Source organism: Sceloporus undulatus, chromosome 3, assembly GCF_019175285.1.
Source record: "Sceloporus undulatus isolate JIND9_A2432 ecotype Alabama chromosome 3, SceUnd_v1.1, whole genome shotgun sequence".
NCBI classification, from domain to species: domain Eukaryota; kingdom Metazoa; phylum Chordata; class Lepidosauria; order Squamata; family Phrynosomatidae; genus Sceloporus; species Sceloporus undulatus.
The window spans coordinates 56,811,529-56,831,918 of record NC_056524.1 but is presented as its reverse complement, the minus strand read 5'-3'; the positions used below and the strand labels follow the sequence as shown (position 1 = coordinate 56,831,918).

The window sequence follows — 20,390 nt, the reverse complement described above, 5'->3', positions numbered from 1 at the left end:
AGGTAGATCTTAAAAAGGTTTACACCAGAAATCCCAGAGAAGTACTGAAGGAGAGCTATGCGGACAAATGGTCTGACTTGGTATGAGACAAGCCTAAATCTGAGGACAACATTCACCGATGAAAGTGCTTCAACCAGAAGTGTGACAAGGATCATCTCCCCAAACCTTCTCCAAAGTGCAAGGAGACCTTCTACAGAAAGTCTTTTTTGTGGTGCAAAGGTCTGAAGGGAGGAGAGAAGACTATTTTGCTTCATAGATATTGTATTCCAGCCAGCGGATACTGATGGGTCCGATGTCAGCAGGGTGGTGGATCCATTCCAGGTTTTATCCCATACTTGAACAGATTTCCCTAGGCTCTGAACCCTATTCCTAAATACATTCAGGACATTGGAGAGCTCCTGGAAAGCTAGCCAAAACCTGGAAGAGGGTCATTGTGATACTGACTTGAGAACGACCACTTATTCCAGCACAACATGCAATTTAGATTTAGATTTCTCTTTAAGAGGGTAAGTAATATACCAAATGGCAGGAACCAGCACACACACAAAGAGAGACACAGACACACATGCATAAGAATAGGAATGATACAACTTGTACAGTCGGCCCTTCTTATACACAGAATTTTTAATACATGGATTCAAGCATACACGGATTGAAAATGTTCAAAAAAGTATACATTTCAAATATCAAACCTTGATTTTCCATTTTTTATAAGGGACACCGTTTTGCTATATCATTATATTTAATGGGACTTGAGCATACACAGATTTTGTTATCCACAGGGGATCTTGGAACCAAACCTCAGCGTATAACAAGGGTCCACTGTATTCACTTTGCATAGATAGCTATGAGATATGGACTGGTAGCAACTATCCAGGAAAACTCTTAAGGAAAGATTGATAACATACAGTACTTCAAAAATACCACTTCAGTGGGCTACAGTAGTGAAAATGGCAAATCATGGCTTAGGAGAAAGATTAAAAAATAGAACTGCAAACATTACAATATTGTCTTTGTAGAAGTTTGGTGTCATGGTTTGAGCGATGGACTATGACTCTGGATTCCAGGATGCAAATCCTCACTTGGCCATCAAACCCTGCTGGATGACCTTGGGCAAGTCACACTTTCTCAGCCTCAAAAGATGGCGCTGGCAAACCCCCATTGAAGAAACTTGCCAAGAAAAACCCGTGACAGTTTCACCCTAGGGTCGCCATAAGTCAGAAACAACTTAAAGGAACAACAACCAACAAATCTAAAGTATAGACACATTTAGCATATTGGTTACAAAGTTTAATTCAGGTTGCACTCCTTGCTATACCTACCAGGAAACAACAGAGCACACCTCTGAGGAGAGATGTACAGGACTAAATGTAAGAAAGAACATTTATTATGGCACACTATGCATCTGAGGAAGTAGACTGACGGTTGCCAACTTCTTTCTTTCAGTTAGTCTCAAAGGTACTACAAGATCTCTCTACATATTAACTACACTCTTGCAAGATATAAACTGGGAATTAATGGGATAGATTATACTTTTATTAGGGGAAAAATCATTCTCTTCCTCTCCTGCTGTAGCACTGAAACACGGGCACAAACTACAGGAGAAAGATTCACATTTTCAGAGGAAGAAAGCATGGGGCAGAAAATGGATAACTGGAGCTCTGGATGTGTCTCAAGTTTTATTTATTTAAAATGTGGAGGGTTGCAGAGTTTCAGGATAACAATACAGATTTATTGGATAAAATACAGGAAAATACAGGATAACAGAGTTATTTTTGTATGGGGAATTCTGGGAAGTGTGGTTTTGTGAGACATTGAGCCTTCTCTGACAGAGAACTCTTTGGTGCCACAATAAACTACAATTTCCAAATTCCCTAGCACTGAACCAGGGCAGTTAAAGTGGTCTCAAACTGGATTATTTCTGCAGTGTGTTTTAAAGAGTTTTAAATTTTTAAATTTTAATAGTGTCATGTTTTGAATTGTTTGAATTGTGTTTTTTTTAACTATGTATTTTTATTGTTTTATACTGTTTTAACGCAAGACTGTTTTAAATTTGTTAGCCGCCTAGAATCCCTGTTGTGGGAGGAATGCAGGATATAAATAAACAGAATAATAATAATAACAACGACGATAATCCAGGCAGCAGCCTCTGGCCAGGGTGACTGGAGGATGAGGTCCTCCTTTCCCTGGACCTGTCCTCCATTTCAGCCTTCTGTCCAAGAGGAATTGCAAAAGGTCCTCCATTTGGAGCAGGGCTAAGAAGCACGGATTTCTATTTCTTGGAGTGTTTTGGGGATGCTATTTTCTGTCCAGGAGGAACTGCCAAGCGCCCTCCCCTTGGAGCAGGGCCAAGAGGACTCTTCTTCTGAGCTTTTCCTTGGGCCATGCCCTCCAGTTGTGCTGGAATGCCCAGGGCATACCTGGTGCCCCTGCCCTCCTCCTATATGGCCCCCTTTCATTTACCTTCCGTCCTCCCTGCCTTCCTCCCGGCATCTCCGCCAACGACCAAGAGCTCCTTTGCCTTGCCTCCGCTTCTTCCTGGGCTGGAAGGCCGGGCCCTGCTCCAGCCAGCCTCCCGGGTGGAGTCAGCCAGGGCCAGGGCCAGGGCTCCTCCTCCTCCTGGAGGGCCAGCCTTGGAGCTAGTTAGTCTCAAGTCTTAGTCCTAGAGAATCAAAGACTTGTAGAGTTGGAAGAGACCCCAAGGAACATCCAGTCCAACCCCATTCTGCCATGCAGGAACTCTCAATCAAAGCATTCTGACAGATGGCCATCCAGCCTCTGTTTAAAGACCTCCAAGGAGGGAGGCCCCACCACTCCTAATGTTCCTCCTAATGTTGAGGTGGATTGTCTTTTCCTGCAGCTTGCATCCATTGCTCCATTGTGTCCTATTCTCTGGAGCAGCAGAAAACAAGCTTGTTCCATCCTCAATATGACATCCCTTCATATACTTAAATGGCTATCATATATCTTAACTGTCTCTTCTCCAGGCTAAACATCCCCAGCTCCCTAAGTCTCTCCTTGTAATGCATGGTTTCCAGACCCTACACCATTTTAGTCCCCCTCCTAAAGTCCTATATATGCACTTGAAATTGCATGACCTGATACAATTTAAGTTCCATGTTAATATCTTCTTCTTGCAACGAAACGGAACAGGAAGCTGTGCACTGGGCCTCATGTACTGAAACATAACTTGATTTCTGTACACTGATCGATGGGAGCTATGCGAATCAGCTTCATTACATAAAGAAAATTGCACTGCAGTTTTCTTCCTCGAATTATTTTTGTTTGAAGGTAAAATGAAACAGAAGCTCTACGATCCCTTCTGGGTGGTTGGTGATGGTGACAATGATGAGTTGTTGTTGTTGTTGTGTGCCTTTGAGTTGTTTCCAATTTATGGTACTTCTAAGACAAACCAAAGAGTGGTGTAGTGGTTTGAGCATTGGACAACTCTGTGTGACCTTGGCTGAGTCACTCACTCTCAGCCCCAGAAAAACCCACGATAGGATCACTTTAGGATTGCCATAAGTTGGAACTGCCTTGAAGACACACAAAAGCAAAAGAGATACCAGCAATCAAACCACTACACTATTTATCCATATTTTCTTTTCTCTTTAGAGTTTCAAAGGACAAAATTGTTTTGCGAAGTTAGGAAGACAAGAAAATCTAACTCAAAACTACATACAGCTGGAAATCAAAATGTAATAACTTGAAACATACACAGTGTACTCCTGGTATTTCACAAGGTAAGTAATATCCTTAACTAGTTCCTGTGTTTAATACATTTTAATAACTATTGCAAAGCATATGATGACTGGGAATTCCAAAATTACCTGTGACTTGTTAGTAAGGAGGTACAGCAGAAGGAAGTAAACTCTGCTACACCAAGCAAGATATATAGCAGTAAGAAAGTCCTGTGATTGGCCACAAGTCAAAACAACGTGAAGGACCAAACCAACAAAATACTGTTTTGTTGTATAAAATGTGTTAACATCATTAGGTGGCTCTGCAGATGGTATAATCACCATGTAACGTTTCTTTAACCACTTCAATCGTTTTTAAAAAATGAAATTGCCTCTGATGAAGTGGACTGTGTCCATGAAAGCTTATGTCAGAAATGTCTTCTTTCCAGTTAGCGTCAAATATATTACTGGATTCCTTTATGTCTCTTTGAATACTTCCTTCAATGGTAAGATGCACAAACGTAAGGCTAAAATTAAAGCCTGGTTGAGTGACACTGCAACAAAACTTTCTCTCTTTCTTAGCTCTCTACACTGTCAAAATCCAGCTCCATGCAAATATCTTCCTTCAATGTCAACTTCTGAGATGTATTTAGAAGTGCAGGGGGAGCACAACTGACTTCTTCCTGATACTACCATTCTACTAGCAGAGGTTTACCACTTGAAGATGCTCTTCATATAAAATTGCTCATTTTGCATCTAAGGGCTGAAAAAGACGGCCATATAGGGGCGGCTTGATGCTGTCCCTTTGAGTGCCGGATCAGGGGCCATGGCAACTACATGCCACACCCTCAATCCGACTTTTTTCTGGCGCAAAAAGGAGCTAAAAAATGCCACTCTTTTTGGTGCCAGAAAAATAGTGGCTTTTCTGCCATGGTGGCGGCTTTTCTGTGCTCCTGTGGCGTGCGGTGTATGAACGCCACATTACAAGAGTGACACAATTTTGCCCACTGTGTTGGGCATGCAGGATGATGCTGGCTTGGGGATGGCATCAGGGCATGCACTGTCTAAACACCACGCCCCAACGCCGCCCCAAGCCAACATATTGTGCCAGTCTGCTTCATCTTTCCTTTGATTACTATTGTTCTGGGTATTGGAAAGAACAAACAAGTACAGTTTATGAGCTTTATATAATACTTCCTAGAGTATCAAAAAAGGAGATTTCAACCACAAAATGTATTAATGTATCTGCATCCCATTGTGGCACTACAAGAAAACTCAAGATTTGTCTTTTATTTGCATTTTAAAAAACAAAATATACATAACATGTGTCTATACATACTTTGCAAACCAAAAATCCTTGGCATACAAATACATATCTATCCTTTTAAGTTTACAAATATTTTTATGAGTCAGACTTATTTTCTTTCATGTGCGACCAAATTTTCTTTGAGAAGATTACTTCATTCTCTTGCATCTTTTAATAGACACAATTAAGCCTTGGTTTTTTTTATTCCTGTTCTTTATTCACTGTGTCTTTCTGCAAATATTTACTCAGAATGAAATCTCACTGATTCCAAAAAAATTCTTATGTTTCCAAGTGAAACTGCAAATGCATTGCACTTATATGGGAGTAAGGCCCCTTGAACTCAGTGATACTTTCTATACAAAGTGTGATGTTATCACTCTTAAAGTCAATTCAAGCATGCACAGCTGAGAAATACAACCATTTAAAAATCTGCATCAGAAGAGTTATAAATTTCAATGCTTCCTTGTCTAAGCAAAAGAAAGAGCTCTTCCACAAAGCAAAGTAGCAACTTAAGAAAAGTAAACTTAAGTATGACATGCCAGATTTGTATGTGCAGAAAATATTTAACCATGTTTCTCCACACAAAGGTTTCCTCTACCAATCCAGAGAAAGAGCTCAACAGGGGCAGTTCTGCATGCAGCTCTGTGTGTCTCAATAGCCGAGCTCCACGAGTCACATGAAACGCACGGCAAGACAAAAACTCTTAACTATTTAACAGCAGCATTGAGTAATTACAAGGCAGACTAAAGGCATCTCTAGTTTAACAAGAATAAAAGTATTAGATGAGACTATAGTGCTTCATGTAGTCTGTTAAGCAGCATGTATACTTCTATATACCGATGAAGTATATGGCAATGATGAAACCGGCCTCCAATAAGGTACTTCTTACCTTTCACCTGAAAGTCAGTTTCTGTAATACGTAATCTCAAACCTCTGTAAATCTTCCTTGGGTTGAAATTACTATAATAACTGTCTCATATATCTTGTTAATCCTTATAATGAAGTATAAAGAGGCCTTTCCGCTTTAAACTATGTAGTCAAACCCACTCACTGCATGTGCCACTTTATAGTTTTGCTCATTTTCTCCGTGTTTTTTTCCTTTCATTTTCCATGCTACTGTCACTGTCACTAGATTCCTGAGTTCTTTTCCTTTTATATCTGCCTGCCTTCACTAGATTATTTGTGTGATTCTTTATTTCTGAATAGACAGAGTCAAAAGAGATTTGTCCTGGATTCAGGTACGGTGATATAAGAAAACCCGGAGGTGGTGGTGTTGCCATCTGGTAGCAAGGAAACTGTTGTCCAATTGGGTTGAAAGGAGCATACTGCTGTGCTAAGAGGTATGTCATCTAGAAAATGGAAACAAATTATAAATGTAAGTCTTGCTACATAGATAGTTATTGATCCATTAGTTCTGTTGGTTTACAAGCTTTTGAATTACATTACAGGTATATCCTTTTTTTTTAAAAAAAAATTAGTTCTTTGCTCTACATTCTGACAATAAGGTTGGCTACAGATATAGAGTTTGTCGCTTCAAAACATATATTGCTAAGCTAATGAAAACATTTCTAATGAAAACATGCCACTGCAAACACCCAGACACCTATTTACAGTGTATGAATAAATCACCTTTGTCATGTATAATAACTGATGTGCAACTACAGCTAGCTGACTCTCTCAAGCTACTGTCCCAGCCCTGAATCCTTGTTATCAAACCTCCAGAGGCCATGTGTGCAGAAAAAACAGGGAAAAGTGATTACAGAAGCACTGGTCTCAACCCAAACAAAGCTAAGCCATTATAGGTTCCCAGAGACAGCATCATGGTACAAAAAGTACTACTCGAAGCTCCACCTGATTTCTTTCTATAAATATAATGTCACAGGTACAACTATCATGCAGGGGAACATTGGTACATATAATCTTAGATTCACTAGCAAGTTGGTAAAAATCTTGTATAGATGCGGGTGTAGAGCTAAAACCTAGTTTCCAGTGCACTACAAGTGGTCTCCTCTGGGTAGGGGCAGAGATTCCACATGCAGTGCATTCAGCAGTTGTTCTACCCACTATACAGCCAATGAAATCTGTTTACAACAGGGATGGATAAAGTGCAGCCATGGATCTGAAACCAGAAGTGGGCTTCCAGTTTCTTTGAGTTCTTTTAATTTTTTGGTAATCCATGTGGCTCTCAGAGGGCCCCGGGCATAAAAGTAGCTCCTGGAACTGGTGCACTTGCCCACCCCAGCCTACAGTATTTACTACTATGACTGATTCGTAATTACTGTTCCAAACTTACCATGTTTTGATAGGCAGAATAACGCTGATATGGACCATTATTCATCTGAAAAGGACTAACAGGGCTACCACCATAAGGCTCTCCAGTCCTATAGGGAACAGCAGGAAGCATGGATATGTGAAGGCTGAATTCTCAAAGAGTTACCCACCTATCTCTAAATAATTATATACATTTGCAGTCCATTCTTATGTCTATGAAGAATAATGAACTGTAAAGAGTACAAGTCATGTATATATGTAATAACTACCGGGGGGGGGGGGGGGAATACCTGTATGTTGGTGGCTGTACATCAGTTTCCATAACTTTGCAGGGACTATTTAAATCTACAGAATGAGAACTTCCTGTGAATGAAACAAGAAAACAAAATTATAATTAAAATTTGACAGTTTACGATTTTATATACAAGAACAAGAACAATAATAATATGATTTCTCTCTGAAACTCAGGACTCCTATAGAAAAAAAAAGTTCAAAAATTATACAAGTTTATTTTAAACTTTTAAACAGCTTTAAAAAGGCTGTCAAGACGGATCTCTTCTGGCAGGCCTTTCCGGGATAGATAACCTCGGCCTCAGGAACTCTCTTCTTATCCTCCCTGGAAATGCCACCGTAATTTATTGTTTTGTTTTGTTTTGATGTATAATGTATTGTATTTTATTGCTGTTAGCCGCCCCGATTGACCTCAAAGGGGCGGGATAAAAATAAATTTTATTATTATTATTATTACTTTTTAAAAATAATAAAAAATGGGAATAGGCAGGATCTCAGTACCTTTGAAACTACAATATAAGAACCAAACGAGGTTCTGCTAAATCTCAAGGAACTTAATAAACTGGTTGTGAAAACTGGAATATTTTCAGATGCCTTTTATATTTATCATTCTTGCCAATTATACAAACAAAAGATAATTTTTGCTGATCTAAAGCACACATTTTTAACAACGGGGGTATTTTTAAAGAATTTTACATAAATTTTCTGTTAATTTTTTTATTTCTTTTTGGGGAGGAGGGGAATCAAGAATATCTACCATGAAATATTTACTCTCTGGTACCAGTTGCTATGGAATTTCTTGATACCTTCTTGGATAGTGCAGAAAGGGCTAAAGAATACTATTTTCAATTGATTTAGAAAAAAAAATTGCATCTCCCCACATGCACTACAGAAAATACGGATCCACTAGCAGAAAAACAATATACCATACATTCCAAGCAGGCATATTTTGTTCAATTGCATCCTTTTACTATATTGTTTCTCATGTCAACATTAAGCATGCCATATCAGTTCCACAGGATGTGTCTTCTAGATGTTTAAAAAGAATTACTGGTAGGTGGTTAAACCTACCAAACCGGTATTGCAGTTTAATTGGTCTTCCATATAAACGAATCCCATTCAGCAAAGCTATGGCATAAGGCACTGACTCTGTGTGTTTAAAGCAGACAAATCCAAAAGCCTTGGGTTTTCCATCTTTGTCCTTGCATATGGTCACTTTGGTTACTGGTCCAGCCTGCAACAAACTTAAGCATTACTTTCTCATAAACAGTTTTTTTTAACCTGCTGATGCCAACCAAGAGTTGCTGGTTCACCATATCAAAACATAAACAGATGTAGATAGCTAACATTACAACACACCCAGAAAGAAACATAAGACATCATGCTGATTAGGCATGAATTTGACTTCAATATATGGAGGCGATAGAATGCCTTTTCCATGTTATGCTCACAACATACATAATCATCTCTCCTGCTCTGTTCTTTTCTTTCTTTCTTTCTCTTTTTAAAAACACCTTATTATCCTAATTCACATAGCTCTAGGCAACGAGGAAAACAATTTAAAAGTTGCTATTTTTGAAAGATGGAAACCAAACACTTGATTAAAAAACAATCTGATGGTTGTACAAGTAGTGTGCAAACATTGATCACATGTATTGCAGAGGAGGTAACAAATGTAAAGGTTATCAGAAAAAATATGATAGCCAGAACAGACTCTATTGCATAGATTATCAGCTATTTGCATCTAGCTCTGCTACTGAAATACTTTTTTCCATGTTGCATTTGCAAAGGGGAGGTAATACTTCAGAAATCCTGACAATCTTCATATAATGGAATCTACACATGACTGATGAGAATGCAGAAAGAGAAAGCAGATTAATTAGCATTTTGATAATCTAATCCATATCCTCTCACTATGAAAAAGTTAGGCCTATTGGGAATTGTGTCATTGTGTGTGTGTGTGGGGGGGGATCAGATCCCTTGTGTACCCCTTCAGTCCCAACCATTCCTGCTGGGAGTTTTCTTCATAGGCTACACCATCTGTATAGTGCCTTCATTTATATCAGCTATTACTCTTTTGAAATCCTATTATAGACTATACTGTGGTAAGGAGTGGATGAAACTCTTCAGCTGCAGGACAGGGGCGACCTTAGCAGCTGCTGTTCCCAGGACTGTATGTTTATGCCTCAAGCGCTTCACCTGTTCACAAGGCACCACAACATTTGTAGGACATTACGAAATAAAAGGCTAAAAGCTCTGCAATAAGTATTAAATTCGCCCTCCATAGTCCTGTTCCAAATGGAGGCACTTTTGGACTTCTTCCTGAACAGAAAACAAAAAGCTAAACACACTCACAAAAATATAAACCCATGCTTCTTAGTCATGCTCAAAATGGAGGGCATTTTGGAACTCCTCCTGGACAGAAAAGTATGGTGTTGTTGCTGCTGTTGTGTGCCTTGTTGTGGTGGTGGTGGTGTTGTGTTGCTGGGTTTTCTTGGCAGGTTTCTTCTTTTCTTTGCCCTCCTCTTGAGGCTGAGAGAGTGTGACCTGCCCAAGCTGCCACTACAATGTGAGTTTATGGCATAATCTTTCTTGAACACACACACACACAACACAGCAATACAAGAGGAAGGTCCAAAACACACACTACAGAAATAACCCAGTTTGAGACCGCTTTAACTGCCCTGGCTCCATGCTATGGAATTCTGGAAACTGTAGTTTTGTGAGACAGCCTTCTCTGTCACAGAGGTGACACAATAAACTACAGTTCCCAGGATCCTCTAGCACTGAGCCAGGGCAGTTAAAGCGGTCTCGAACTGGGTTATTTCTGCTATATGTTTTGGACCTTAAGTAGTCCCTTAGTTATGTCCTTCCTTCTGCTGGTTAGCCCCGCCCACTCTGCCACCTAGCCCCGCCCACTATTCCGCCTGGCCCCGCCCCTGGCACCTGCAGGAAGAGCTCGTAGAGAATCTCCTCCTGGACGCGGCTCTCCAGGTTCCCCACGAAAAGGGTCCGGTCTGGCTCCTCCCCTCGTTCTGAGGTTGCCATGGCGACAGGGACAAGGATCCTCCCCCCCGCCTCAGGAACAGCGGAGCTATGAGGAAGCGCGAGAGAAGGGGAGGGAGGGAGGGGCCGCGGCGGGGAGCCCAGGGTTGCCAGGGGAAGCTGTAAAGCGGCAGGGAGGCCGCCGCCACCGCGACACTTGGCAGCGCGCTTTACGGCAAGACCCAAGCTGAAGAAATATTCCAGTTTGGGATCGCTTTAACTGTCCTGACTCAGTGCTAGGAATTCTGGGAAATGTAGTTTTGTGAGATATTTAGCCTTCTCTCTGACAGAGCTCTGATGCCACAATAAACTACAGTTCCCAGGATCCCCTAGCACTGAGCCAGGGCAGTTAAAGCGGTCTCAAAGTGGACCCCAGCTTTTTTGTGGCATAAGCTTTCTTGGAGAAAAGGTCCATTTTATAGGCCAGAGATCTAAATGCTGCTGTTAGTCCTGACCAGAGTAAGTCCATTCAACCATTGACAGTTGACTCACCATTCAAGAATGGGCTGAATGGGTCTACTCTAGTTGAGGAGGTGAGGAAGAGTCAACCGAAAGCTGAGAAGGGAATGAAATATAGAAAGTACAAGTATTGGCTTGTTGTGGTGTGCCTTCAAGTTGTTTTTGACTTATGGTTTCCTTGGGAAGTTTCTTCAGAGGGGGTTTGCCATTGCCATCCTCTGAGGCTGAGAGAGTGTGACTTGCCCAAGGTCACCCAGTGGGTTTCATCGCTGAGCCAGGATTTGAGCCCAGGTCTCCAGCACTGAAACCACTCTGCTACACTGGCTCACACAAGTACGTAATGGCAAGTCTTATTGAATGAGCCTCTTCCCAAGAACAGGTGTTGCTGGTAACACAGAAATGCAGGGAGCGGGAGCCTTATAAAAGACTGAGGGAGAACCCCTTCCATGAAGAGATAAGCTATTGAAACCCTCTTTCTTTTTGCCAAACAGCAAAAAGAGAAAGTGAAGCCTTTAGGACGTTATCAGACAAGGGAAACTGGAAGTATAATCCAATGGTAATCCAAACACAATCATGGGGTTTAACATTATTGCCTGATAGACTACCACATGCAATTTTGGGCAATGGGAAGTCAGTCCAAAGGCAATTCAAATTCACGTAAATTCACTGAACTAGCAAATGTGTTCTGGCCCCTCTTTCTTTTCATTTGAAATTAAGAGAAATTCCTCCTGTGTGATAAACCCCTAAGACTGCAGTCCGCGTCCCCAACACACCCAGCCACCCAATAAAAACCGTTAATATAGAACTATAAACGCCTCTCAAGGACTATAATTCTGCCTTTTCCTGCCTCTGCTTGTATTGATTCTCATACCAGGTTTTCAAAAGTGTGTACTATGTGCCTTCAAGTCATTTTTGTCTTATGGCGACCCTAAAACAAACCCATGATGGGGTTTTCTTGGCAAGATCTGTTCAGAGGATGTTTGCCATTGCCTTCCCTTGAGGCTGAGAGAGTGTGACATGTCCAGAGTTAGTGGGCTTGATGGCCAAGCCAGGAATCAAACCCTGGTCTCTAAAGTCCTAGCTCAATGCTCAAACAACTATGCCACACTGGCTCCTTTATTAAATACCCCCCACTTGATCAGTTTTCCCCCTTTCTGTCTTGTTTGCAATCACACTTTTGTTTTCTTCTTCTTCCATTTGCTGTCCTTCCCTCTTGTGTCTCTTATTTTGTCAATAATCCGTTTCAAACTTGGCCATAGCCACAGCTGAAATGTTTACAGTAACCTTCATATCCCATTGAGTGCATTTTTATTCAGGTTAAAAACTAAGCTAACATTGATTTGCAGATTTCAGCAGGACTGTTGGTTTCAGCTCAGTTCGTGGTTTTTTATTTGAGAACCACGCTGAAAAGGATTCGTCTTTATAACAAAACAGGGTTTTCCTCTGTTCTGCTATTGAACTGCTGTAATAATAATCTTTTTGGTGGTCCTGTATTGTATTTCTGAGGGGAGAATGGGATGATTGCTGAACTTTAGCTGCCATCATGTGGCACTTCCTGATAGTGCATTTTGTAAAAATGGTGTGCGCTACAGTTTTCCTTGGGTCGAAGTCTAGGAATACATATATATTTAGGTATATATATTTAGGAATACTTATCTATATCAGATCTCTTTACAATTTCTTTTATAGAATCAAATATTCTAATTTATTCTATCGCCATCAATTTCACTGAATAGTAGAATACCAGAGACCAGAATAATTTGTTTCAGACAAGTATGTCACTTGCATATCTTGTTAGTCAGCAGCTAGGCCATCTTCATAGTGCATATGCTGAGTTTACTTTATAGAGTACTCATAGGATTCTCTACTTAAGAATCAGACATCCTGCTTACTCATTGCTTACATAGGTGAACAGGTGAACAGTGTACATAAGGAAAGCCACTCTGGATCAAGCCAGAAACGTGTCTTGTCCATCATTTTCCTCTGAAGTGGAAGTGGCACTGGCTCACTCATGTTTCTGAGGAACTCATATCGAAAGGCATACTGTATCTGATGCAGGCTGTATGGCACAATCATTATGAGGATAAATTTACCTAATCCCCTTTTAACTTTCCTCATGTTTCACAATAGAAGAATGGATTATACATTTTGTTGTTGTGTGCCTTCAAGTCATTTCCCATTTATAGGTGAACCTATCATGGGTGGTTTTGTTTGTTTGTTTTGGCAGATTTCTTTAGAGGGGATTTGCCATGGCCATCCTCTGAGGCTGAGAGAGTGTGACTTGGCCAAGATCACCCAGTGCTTTTACGCGGTTGAGCCAGGATTTGAACCCTGGTCTCCAGAGTCATAGTCCAAAACTCAAACCACTACTCCATGCTGGCTCAAGTGTACTCCTAACAGACAAAGAGGCTGTGTTCTTTGTCAGTTTTGTGTATTCAAAGGCAAATAGAAATTTGGACCGCCTGGTTCTCTGGAAGTGTTTTATACTGTACTACAGTAGTTCTTGTATTTAGGCTACTACACTTGCTTGATGATACATTTTAGTCTATACAGATAGCTCAGTATTTGCTGTATAGGCTACTTGGGTGTTTTTCTTAGATACTATAGAACTGCTTTTTCTTGATTGCCTATCTGACACAGACTGCATCTGCACTGCAGATACAACCCAGTTTGACACTACAGTACTTTAATGGTCATGGCACCATGTTATGGAATTATGGGAAGTGTAGTTTGTTGTGGCACCAGAGCTTTCTAACAAGAGAAGGCTGAATATGTCACAAGACTACAAATCCCAGAATACCATAGTGTGGAACCATGACCATTAAAGTGGTATCAAAATGGATTGTTTCTGCAGTGTGGATGCAGCCATAGATGTCTCTATATAGCCTATGGTTTTTTGTGATAACCTAGTGAAAATATTTTTTTTATTATTGTTTTACTTGTATTCCACTTTTCCTCTGCTATAGGGACTCAAGATGGCTCACAGCAAATTAAAAATCATATGCATGAAATGTACTCTGGTGCCACAACCAACTACAGTTCCCAGAATGCCATAGCATTGAGCCAGAGCAGTAAAAGTGGTGTCAAACTGAAATATTTCTGTGGTGTGGATGAAGCAAGAGAGGGTGGTGGCAAGGTCAGAAGGGCCTCTGATCTTAGCACTCTAATAGGCTCATGATTGTTGGTGTTGTGTGCCTTCAAGTCATTTCTGACTCATGGCCAACCTAAGGCCCATCCCCTTAGCTATGAGAGATAGCTGTTATAGAGGCACTATCATAGGATGCACATGGTTAGGAACATGGAGTAAGATCAAAAGGAACAGTATTAAAAAGACAAATGGATTTATTAAAGGAAATGTACATTCCTTGACAATCAAACGTGAAGAAGAAAAGGATACAAATGAAAAATAGATGTTTTACACATGAATGCCAGGCATGACTATTGTGAATGCATAAAAGGGAGGAAACAGAACCTATATGGTTTGAGTCCAGGTTAGTTAAGGGACTGTACTAGGGAAATCACATTCTCTCAGCTTCTAGAGAAGGCAATGGCAAACCTCCTCTAAACAAAACTTGCCAAGAATCCCCATGATAGCTTTGCTTTAGGGTCGCTGGAAGTTGGAAATGACTTCAAGGCACACAACAACACACACATGAAACCACAAGTCACACTCTCAGCATCAGGGAAAAACAATAGCAAGCCTCCTGTGAACAAATATTGCCAAGAAAACCCCATGATAGGTTCACTTTAGGATCGCCTTGAGTTGAAAATGATTTGAAGGCACACAATAATAAAATTTGGTTGGATCATGGTCTTTTCCAGAAAGTATAGAAGCAGTTTCTTGGGGTGGGGGGGGGAATAATACTTGAAAAACCCAAATGACTTTCTGCTATAAATGTAAATCACATCATCTTTTAAGTTTTGAGCTTTAGAAAGCAGACTTTCAAAGAACCCAAGTAGAAGGGATTTTCTATTTTTTTTCCTGAGCAGCAAGGACCAAAGTTATAATATATTCTTATTCTTTCTTTTTTCCGCAGAACTGACAGAGTTTCCTGTTGCATACTACAACAAGTTCTGTGGAGACACAGAACCCTGTGGAACCAGGTCAGTGGGAAGGAGCTTTTGTGGTTTAAAAGGTACAGGTACATGGAAGGCATAGAAACTGCCTCGCCTATTTAAGCTGGAAAGGAGGAGCCATAGATTGCACAAGTGTTGGGTTTCACTCTGCCAAGTGCTTCCTTCTGTACACCACACCTATTTTATCAGCGACACTTAATGGAATACTGAAGTGAAAGCCAGCATGTTACCAGGAAACAGCAAAGTCCTCTCAAATGTGGATGGTACGTGCCGCTGTTCAAAACTCACCAATGCTGAGACTGTGTATCTTCACCTGCTTCTTGGCAGTAAAAGCAGGTAAGATTGAAATTTAAAAGTTCCTTGTACAGTTTGAACCTTTAACTGTGATTCTAAGTGTGAGTCCAATGAATGCCACCTTTTCAAATCAGTAGAAAATTGTCTGTAATGTTATAAAGCTAAAGATACTTTTATCTTTGGTAGTCTGTACAAAAATATGTAGCTAACATAATTTTTCTGTGTGAAAACAGAAGCAATAGAAAACTAGGTGAGTGGTGTATGGAAGGTAACAAGCTCAATCCTTGGCAACCCAGTTAAAATATATTAACATAGCAATTGGACAAACTGGAAAGGCAATACAGGATTGAATTGAACCAAATAGAATAAATTACAGTGCAGTGAGAATCAGCCAATAAAAACAAACATTGCACAGTAATGATCAAACAGCTTACATCTGCGGTTCAAAGAGTTAAAACCTGCAAAATTACACCAATTTCATTTTATGTATCCAAATGTATTTTTGCTGCCTTTAGTGAATTATACAGAGTATTTTTAAATGTCCAGGCATTATGTTTTATGGGACTTAGCCACCTTGTGACAGGAAGGGAGGGGGAAAGGTTTGAAGTCTAACAGTGAAAATAACAGTTCTAGTTTGGGAAAAAAAATGTAGCCTTGCTTGGAAAAGGAACAGCACTGCATAGATAGGTAAGAATGCTCAATCTGACAGAGTTCATTTGATGACAGACTATATCAGGGTTGATTTAATATAAATCAAATTGAGTCAAATCATGATGTAAATCACTTCTCTGAAGGGCTCAGTTTTAATAATTTCAGTCAGAATTAACTAGTGAGGAAGATTCTACTTAATCATTATTTTTAACAGAATAGAAATACAGGATTGTTTAATATAACCTTAACATATGCAGATTTTTTTTTTAAATGAGAAGATAGGCACATTCTAATCAATTACTGTGAATTGTTTTTAAAAAAATGACTACCACTCCTTATCCAGATCTCTCCAAATTCTCTGTTTGTTGTCCATATTTAACTGTGCACTTAGGGGCTGTACAGACTGCGCTGGCTGGACTGGGGCTGCAGCAACTTCACGCTGCAGCCCCAATATGGCCTTCCATCCTTCAAAGGGTGTCATAGCCGCGGCAGCGTGGCTGTATGGTACTTCTTCGGTGCTGCATTGTCTGGATGCAGCGTCGGAGGCACGCCATGATGCTGCGCGCCATCTGGAATGGCACGCAACATCATGACGCCCTGGTGGTGGAGTACAGTATGGGCATCCAGCATCAGGATGCTGTCATGACAATTAGCTGTCATGACAATATCTTTGACCTATTGTATATACTCGTGTATAAGTGTTGTCAAAACATTGACCCCCAAAACCTGAGTCGGCTTATTTATGGGTCAATGTAAGTACAATACTTTAACTCTTATTAAAAGAAGAACCATGCACTGGTGTAAAGCAAGAGCATAATCTTTCCTGGAAGCATTGACCGCCCCCCCCCCCCCCGCATTTTCTCACCCATCCAGCCTTTAGAATGAGCACAAATAGTTGTGCCTACTGTTGTTTTGCATTGTTTTCCTTGCTTCATCTTTTAGATCCTTTGTCACATACCCCTAAGATTTATCCTCAATTTATCGACGGGTCATATCAAAAGCCATAATTTTCACCCCAAAACCTATCCTTGACTCAGGTATATACGGTAATCTCTTAACTATCAGTTTTTGGTAAAGTCCGCAGAGGTGATTGGGAACCATTGATTGTTTACCTGCAAAAGAAGAATAGGGAATTAAAAAATTAAAATGTATAAAGTTGTAGATAAACTAAGATGAGAAAATAAAATTGAGCTATTGAGTTAAAATAGTATTCCAGTTAAAATTTGTTACAGTATATTAAGAGGCTTGGATAATTAAGGTGTGATATAGTAATGGTTAATCGAGATAATTTATAAAGAACAGAAAGAAGGTCTGAACAAAGTCCAGGAAAGTAATTTTTTGTTTCAATTAAGTTGTGTTTTATATTGTGATATGTTGTGTTACGTTTTGTTTGTAAATATCAAGAGGGGGATGAGAGAGGAAGTTAGTGTAGTAGATTTGTCATTATGTGTTAAAGTGATAGGTATAGGTGTTATGTTCCAGTGTTATGTTTACATGTACTAATTTTAAATACTATTAATAAATATTGGCCTGTTACAGACGCCAAAATAACAGCTGCTTTCGAGTTCACAGTGGAGGTATGGTGTTTCAATGATGCATGCCTTCTAAGAGTCCAGAAGTGCGCACCAAAGCCCACTCCAGCCCTAAGGACGGAGCGTGGGCTTTGGTGTGGCTTTCTGGAACTCTTAGGACGCATGCATTCCCTTCAGTGGTTGAAACACCCCATAACTTCCCTACTCGAAGCAGCTTTATTTTGGCTGTCTGTAACAGGCCATTATTAAAAAAGAAATCTGACATAAATTTGAATTCAAATCCCTGTTTTTCATTTCTAAAAGCCATTAGTTTTTAACAACCACAGACAATATTTATAAAATCATGTTTACATACCTAAGAAGGAGAAAGAAGAATCATTTTATAATGGTGATATCCAAGAAATTATTTTGGAAAATACAACAAGTGCAATCAAAGCCAATATAGTAATAGATCTGGACCAGCTAGTGCTAGGTCAAATATCTTGTCAACTATGCAATATGTTGGGTGTCCTTTAGCAACTTTCTAATCTTCAGCCTAACCTACTTGGCACACTTATTTTGAGTCTAAAGCAGGATAGTTCTCATGAAAGCTTCCCTAGCTACCTTTAAGAAATTAATATTGTCTGACAGTCTTTCTTTTCTCACATTTCAGATGTAGAACAAGAATGTCCTAAATTTACTGATTTAAATATAGGTAATGCGTTGATTGGTACAAATCTGAAAGTGCAAATACTTCTGTATACAAGGAGAAATCCAAACTGTGCTGAGAGTTTCAGTGACCGTGATGACTACAATCTAACAGCATCTATACATCTAAATGTGACCAAGAAAACGATAATTATTATCCATGGCTACAGACCCACAGGAGCTCCACCAGTGTGGATTGACAAAATTAAAGATCTACTGCTTGAAAGAGAAAATGTCAACATCATAATAGTGGATTGGAATCGGGGTGCCACAACAATGAATTATCCTAGCGCTGTTTCAAATGCCAAGAAATTGGTAGATATCTTGAAGAATATGATTGACCAAATGCGGGTAAGGGCCATAATATACATTACTATGTGCTCAAGCAGATGCGTGTGAAAGAGTGGCCTGAGTCCGCTCTGGCCAGAAGTGGGTCCAAACCCCACCGACCCCTTGGCCCACTCTAAAGATGAGACCAACTGGCACTTCCAGGAGCCGGATTATCGTGGGTCCTTTTTGCTATGGTCCAAAGCAGGTGGAAGCTGCATTTTTATTATGCCATCTAACCCAATGTATTATCTTCTAGTCATGAAATCATCTTGCTTATGTCTTGGGAGATGTACACCACCTGAAGGATAATACAGTGCATGACCTGCCATTGTTCGCATCTTATACTTTTGAATCGTGGAGAAAAAAATGTGTAAACCCAAATGCAGGACTGGGACACATGCACAGTTGTATCTTGTTAGATATCTTTGTAGTGTACAAAGGCTGGAAAGTCATGGCCAAACATAACTTCACTAATTATGTATACTTAGTAAAAGATGGACATGTGTGATTTTCATGTTTATAATGTAGGCTGCATCTACACTGCAGAAATAATCCAGTTTAACACCACTTTAATTGCCATGGCTCAGTGCCGTGCAGTTCTGGGAACTGCAGTTTTGTGAGACATTTAGCCTTCTCTGTCAGAGAGCTCTAGTGCCACGGCAAACTACAGTTCCTAGGATTCCCTAGCACTGAGCCAGGGCAGTTAAAGTGGTCTCAGACTGGATTATTTCTGCAGTGCAGTTCCAGCCATAATGTAAAATTTATTAAGGCCAGCACAGATTAGCAAAAATGACCTCTTTTTTCAGCATAGGAAAAGGAAAGTCCCTAAGAACTACAAGATACATCATGTGGTGGTTGCATTATATATATATATATATATATATATATATATATACACACACACGCACACACACACACACACACACACACACAATCTCTCTCTCTCTCTATATATATATAGTCTATATGTAAATAGCTAGATAGTTTGAAGCAATTAACAAACAAAACTTAAAATGAAGTATCTGCTCTCTTTATAGCCCCATGTGAGTGGGTTTTCAGTGGCAAGAAAAAGATCAGATCTGATAGTACTGTAGTTCATTGGTAGAGTGCATTCTTTGTACACACAAAAATTCTAGACGCAAGCTCTGGTATCAAGCTGTGGCAGAGAAAGACTTCTGTTAGACTCCTTGAAGAATGAAGTAGTGCAGGATAATTTTAGCCAGAGTGACCAGTCAATACATTTTAAGGGTATTCTGGGCTGTTTTAAACATGCTGTCTTGCTTCCTTTGTTAAAGGAACGTTCTCCAGATCCTTCCCTTTGTACCAGTTATCATTCCATGTCTCTTCTATTTCTTTCCAAAATTTTGTAGAGAGCTGCACTTTTCCTATTGATTCCTTATCCGACTACACAATAATCTTGACCTAATTCAGTCAGAATTTTGTACAGGTCACTCTGCTTAAATGGCTTTGGCTTATGTATGAATGATATTTTAGTAGCTAAGGCTCAGCATCAAACATCTATGCTGATTCTGTTGGATGTCTCAGCAGCCTTCGACACTTTTAGATTTTGCTATTATAGTTGGCATCATTGAGAATGACAGGGAACACTTTGTCCTGGGTTAAATCTTCTTCATTTGACTGTTCCTCCTCTGTTTCATTTTGGGGATTTACTTTTAAAATGTTTTCTGTAACTCTAGGAGTACCACAAGGATAAATTTTGGGACCTCTTCTTTTTCATTCTATACCCTTCCTCTTGGATTTTTTAAA

General features: G+C 39.9%; 3 protein-coding genes across 14 annotated transcripts in view; 1 reads left to right on the top strand and 2 right to left on the bottom strand.

The window, feature by feature from the left end:
- The window catches only part of LOC121924967 (multidrug resistance-associated protein 1-like), a 52,300-nt gene extending 49,724 nt beyond the window's left edge, over positions 1-2,576 (bottom strand). For all 4 annotated transcript variants that reach the window (XM_042456582.1, XM_042456583.1, XM_042456585.1 and 1 more), the window contains exon 1: positions 2,464-2,576. In XM_042456582.1, coding sequence (XP_042312516.1) covers positions 2,464-2,493 — 30 coding nt within the window. In that variant the 5' untranslated portion in view covers positions 2,494-2,576. The remainder of the gene's footprint in view (positions 1-2,463) is intronic.
- Positions 2,577-4,955: 2,379 nt separating this feature from the next.
- RBM11 (RNA binding motif protein 11) lies at positions 4,956-10,803 on the bottom strand (the record flags this gene model as incomplete). The annotated part of the gene is made up of 5 exons (XM_042458378.1): positions 4,956-6,335; positions 7,280-7,367; positions 7,548-7,620; positions 8,620-8,782; positions 10,495-10,803. Coding segments are annotated over 5 exons (906 nt in total), but the record flags the coding sequence as incomplete, so codon positions are not given.
- LIPI (lipase I) overlaps positions 10,481-20,390 on the top strand; it is a 28,904-nt gene continuing 18,994 nt past the window's right edge. Inside the window, exons 1-4 of one of the 9 annotated variants that reach the window (XM_042459909.1) lie at positions 10,865-11,052; positions 14,019-14,188; positions 15,090-15,465; positions 18,259-18,644. In XM_042459909.1, the coding sequence (XP_042315843.1) occupies positions 15,384-15,465; positions 18,259-18,644 (468 nt within the window). In that variant the 5' untranslated portion in view covers positions 10,865-11,052; positions 14,019-14,188; positions 15,090-15,383. The other 8 variants (XM_042459913.1, XM_042459904.1, XM_042459907.1 and 5 more) reach the window with 8 other exon arrangements.